A 4,561-nucleotide genomic window follows, 5' to 3' on the forward strand; every position below is an offset into this window, starting at 1 on the left:
ATGTGGCAATATACGTCTGAAGATTCCTGCAGCTTCTGATACAGCTTCAGACAACACTACCACCATACTGAAGGTCTAAGGTTCTTTCAGAGTGGGTTGGTTTTTTGTTTGTTTATTTTAAAGCAATAACTTACTGAACTGGACTTGCCATTTGTCATTCCAGAGAAAAGCTATGCAAATTCTTAGCACGTGTTGGGTCTCCTTATTACAGCCGCTAGCAAAGGAATTCATTTTGGAATCACAAGGTTTTAATACACACACATATGTACATATATACAAAAATATTTGTCAGTGGGTTAAAGGAGATTCCACAACACTTTCAGGTGGTTGATCTCTGAAGTGAAACTATCTACAACTCTCAAAGGAAAGTTGCAGTGGTTTTCTGTCTCAAATTCTGTATAACAGTAAGTACAGAAAAGAACAGAAAACAGCATGCACTTTAACAGTAAGAAACATTAGATAAGTGTAATCTACAGCAATGACTACTTAATAGCAGTTACTGCCTTTAACTGGTCTCTTCTAGTTTCAGAAAAGATACTTACTTCACTTATTGCTATTCACCCCAGTATGAGCCCAGTACCTGCTGATCAAACAATCCACTGCCCTTGTGATTTTTTTCATCCTACAGATGAAACATCTGCAACAGCAGATCTGTTTCTTTCTGTTGGTTGCAGTCTGTTAGGCTTCTGCTCTCCAACCTGATCATCTGAGATTGTTGTCCAAGTCACAGCTTGAAGATAGTGGGTGCTGGAGAACAAACAATCCACAGCCACATGCACCTTCATTCACACAGCTCATCTCTTCCTGTGTTTTCCCATTCTTTCTCATGTTTTCCCATTCTTTTGGAATGTCCTATATAGAAACCAGAAAAAAATTAAGACTTGTCAACTCTCACGACTCTGCTTCCTGAGACTTGGGAAGAGGAATGTGAGATTGGGCTACATGCTGCAGGTATCAGGGATCTGAGTGGCAGTCAGTGGGGAAAAAAAAAAACAACTAACCAACCAACCAAAAAAAAAACAAAAAACAAAAAAAACTTACAGGGCTTTGGATCATATCCCAGTATAGAGGTAGAAAGGGGAAGAACAGGAACACTCAATGGTCACAAAAGTAATCTCCAACCTGAGCCTGACTGTTCCATTGTAAAATGAAATGAAATGAAATAATGAAATGAAATGAAATTAAATTAAATTAAATTAAATAATGAAATGAAATGTTGCTGATAAACCTCAGCATTTTTTAAATGACTCAGTGATGCTCAAATCAGAGCATTAAATGAATCTTATAAGTAGTTACAGCCTTAGCTTTAAGTCTTGATTTGCTGTATCTGTTTTATCATTACTACAGGAAAATGGCTCACTGTGATCGTCTGATAGACGTGGATGACATGATGGTGATGGGTCACAAGCCAGATCCCATGTGTGTCTTCACTTATGTCCAGTCTCTATACAATCATCTACGACGCTTTGAATAAAAAGAGTGACACTTTTCAAATGGAGCACAGTGTTATTCCTTGCTTTTTAGTATGCCTTTGCTTACATGCACCTGCATGGCTGGCTGACTGAAGTGTTGCTGAGCAGCACCCCGAAGTGTTGATCACATCAGCATGTCAGTAATATTTTTGAAGAAGACAGAAAAAACATAGGGCAGGGCAAATGTTGTCATTTTGGTGCTAACAGTAGATTGAATTTTTAATATTCTTGTGTTTAAGGATCAGAGAAAGATAATTTGCTGCTTATATCTCTGTTAGGCTGGGGACACTTATGCAGTGACAGGTAACTGCTACAAAGGTGTTACCTCTTAAAATGCAGGTAAAAGTCTAGAAGATAGCACCTACAATTCCACTTCTTTGTGGAGCATAACACAAAAGAAATAGCTGATGGACAAGGAATGTTCTGGTTTGGCAAGTAATAACCTGGAGTACTCAACCACTAGGGCAATATTGCCCCTCCTCCAGCCCAGTCCAGCATACATGCACATGCACACACACCAAACAGGCATCGTTGTTCTGTTCAAGCAGAAAGAAAACATAGGCTCTTACCTACTGACTAGGGTCACAGATAACCATGTTACACAACAGCATTTGCCTGTAACGCTCAAGTATAAAGTGATTTGCTTGGAGGCTTGCTAAAGCCTCTACTGCCAGTCCTGGATTAATTTATTGATCGTGAAGAACAGCAACAGCTGGGGCTGTTCTCTGTATCATGTTGTGTATTTGCATGATTTAGGATTACAGGAGAAGGGGGAGCTAGGGTACAAAATCTACTGAGTGGTTGGAATAGAAGCAAGACTAGTGCACTCTGACCTGAACGCTGGAGGAGAGCAACTCTCCAGTGTGAACAGGAGTGAAGTCTTTACGACTTGCTCAGTCCCCATGCCAACTGTAAGGTGGACAGGCAATATGCTAAGGAAGTATGAAAGATGTGGGAGTTTTGAAATGCCTTGGACAAGTTTCCCTTTTCAATTAAATTTGCATTAACCCACAATACAGTGGGACTATTCAAGATCTACTGGATAAAAAGGTCATGTGTCACCCTTTCTGTTATTCTCTTTGGTAAATCAACAGAGGTTTTTTTTTACAGTGAATGTTAAAACCAAAACCACTAAAAAAGCATACTTTAAAAAAAAACCAAACAAGCCTTTTAAAATTATTTCTTCCCTAAATACAGGCTCATAGAAAGTAAAATCTGAAAGCCACAAGCCCTCTGCTCATGCTAGAAAATGTTTCTTAACCTGCACTTGTGGTTTTGGTAGATATTTGTAAAGATTACTTTGGTTCTGTATTGATGACCATTTATAATAAAATGTGTCAAATGCTTTTCAGATTTGCAGAGCGTGTGTGTGTATATATATATGAGACAGTAAATTGTGTTTAGCATGAGTAATAAAGAGAACAATATGTGTCAGCACAGTATATGGTTTATACATACTGTTTCCTAGCTTTTCTAATATTTCTTCACTGTGTCTAAAATTAGTACTATATAATGTGTTTCATTGGCACCCTGATCCTACTTCAAAGGGTAGAGCAATTCATTTTGTGCAAGACTTTCAAAATAATCTCAGCAGCACCATCACCTAACTTCTAGAAATTATGTCTGCATAGAGCTTCCTAAAGCAGGGATCTTCCTTGAAAGTACAATAATTGGATGGATGCCTTTCAGCACTTCTCCCTTTTTGTGACATTTCAAATCATATGTTTAGATTAAACACTTTCTCAAACCAATGTAAACTCTTGGATACATATAATTAGGTATAAACCAAGCCCACGTGGTTCAGCCTGTGTCATTAATTTAAACTTGGCCTGGCTTACAGAGATATTTTTAAGTGTCCAAACAAACAATTGGCATTGTTTTACATAAGCTGCATTTAAAAGCCACTTTTGGTTATGCTAAAATAACCCTATGTAACAATAAAGCCTCAGTGGAGTTAACACACAATCATAGAACATTAGGGGTTGGAAGGCACCTTTAGAAGTCACCTAGTTCCAACTGCCCCCTGTAGTTAGAACTGACATGTGCCACTAGAGCAGGTGGCTCAGAGATAGGTCCAACCTCAGATTGAATGCTTCCAAGGATGGGAGATCTACCACCAATCTGGGCATCTCTCTCACCACCCCCATTGTAAAAAATTACTTCCTTCTAGCCAGGCTAAATCTCACCTCTTTTAGTTTAAAACCATCACCCCCTCTGTCCTGTTGCAAGAGGCTCTGCTAAAAACATTGTCCCCATCTTCCTTATAGGCCCCCTATAAGTACTGAAAGGCTGCAACAAGGTCTCCCTGGAGCCTTCTGTTCTCCAGGCCGGACAACCTCAGCTCACTCAGCCCTTCTACATAGAAATTATTCTGGACACCTGTGGAACACCAGACCAAACCTGTTACATTAGTAAGCTTTGCAATTTCAGTAACATTGTAAGCAGGAAAGATGCTGTAGCATCAGCTCAACCTAAAGAATTCTCCCACATCAATGCACTGTCACAGCAATCCAGATGACAGTTGAATCCTTTGAAGAATCAAACTACCTGTTGTATTTCTTAATGCCACTAATAAGGACCATGACAACACATTTAACTTAGATCTACTCTCATAAATGCCTGTTTTTTGGACTCCTCCACAGAAAACAGAGTCTCTGCGAACTGTCATCACTTCTTCATAAAGAATAAGAACAGTTTCTAGTTCCAGGAACAATTCACCAAAGTGAGAAACTGGGCCTTTGTAAAATTCTTTACACAGGCATTGGCGTGGTAAGTGGTATGAAGTCTCTGCTACCTAACCAACACTTCCGTACTTAGGAGGATTTGTTCTTTAATGAGACTGTGCTTTTACCTGTTTGGGGGAAAGGCGATGCAGGTTTCGATACACCCAGCAGAAATTCGTCGATCGCCAGTAAGGCCGACCCAGCGCGGGCGATGCGACACCGCACACGCATGTCCGCGACCGTCAATCTGTTAAAGCGCGAGGAACAGTTCCGGGGAAAAAAAAAAAAAGAGTAGAAGCACAGACCCCCGAGTGGATGCGGAGACATGCGAGTAGCGGCGGGGAGAACCGACCGGCCTCGGAGAGC

The 4,561-nt window shown here is 40.2% G+C and overlaps 1 protein-coding gene across 1 annotated transcript in view; it reads left to right on the forward strand.

Moving 5' to 3' along the window:
* SMTNL2 (smoothelin-like 2) overlaps positions 1-1,474 on the forward strand; it is a gene marked incomplete at its 5' end in the record, with an annotated part of 6,280 nt that extends 4,806 nt beyond the window's left edge. Inside the window, one exon of the mRNA XM_008940355.1 lies at positions 1,348-1,474. Coding sequence (XP_008938603.1) covers positions 1,348-1,474 — 127 coding nt within the window. The remainder of the gene's footprint in view (positions 1-1,347) is intronic.
* Between the last annotated feature and the right edge of the window lie 3,087 nt (positions 1,475-4,561).

This window comes from Merops nubicus, unplaced genomic scaffold, assembly GCF_000691845.1.
Source record: "Merops nubicus isolate BGI_N331 unplaced genomic scaffold, ASM69184v1 scaffold3745, whole genome shotgun sequence".
NCBI classification, from domain to species: Eukaryota; Metazoa; Chordata; class Aves; order Coraciiformes; family Meropidae; genus Merops; species Merops nubicus.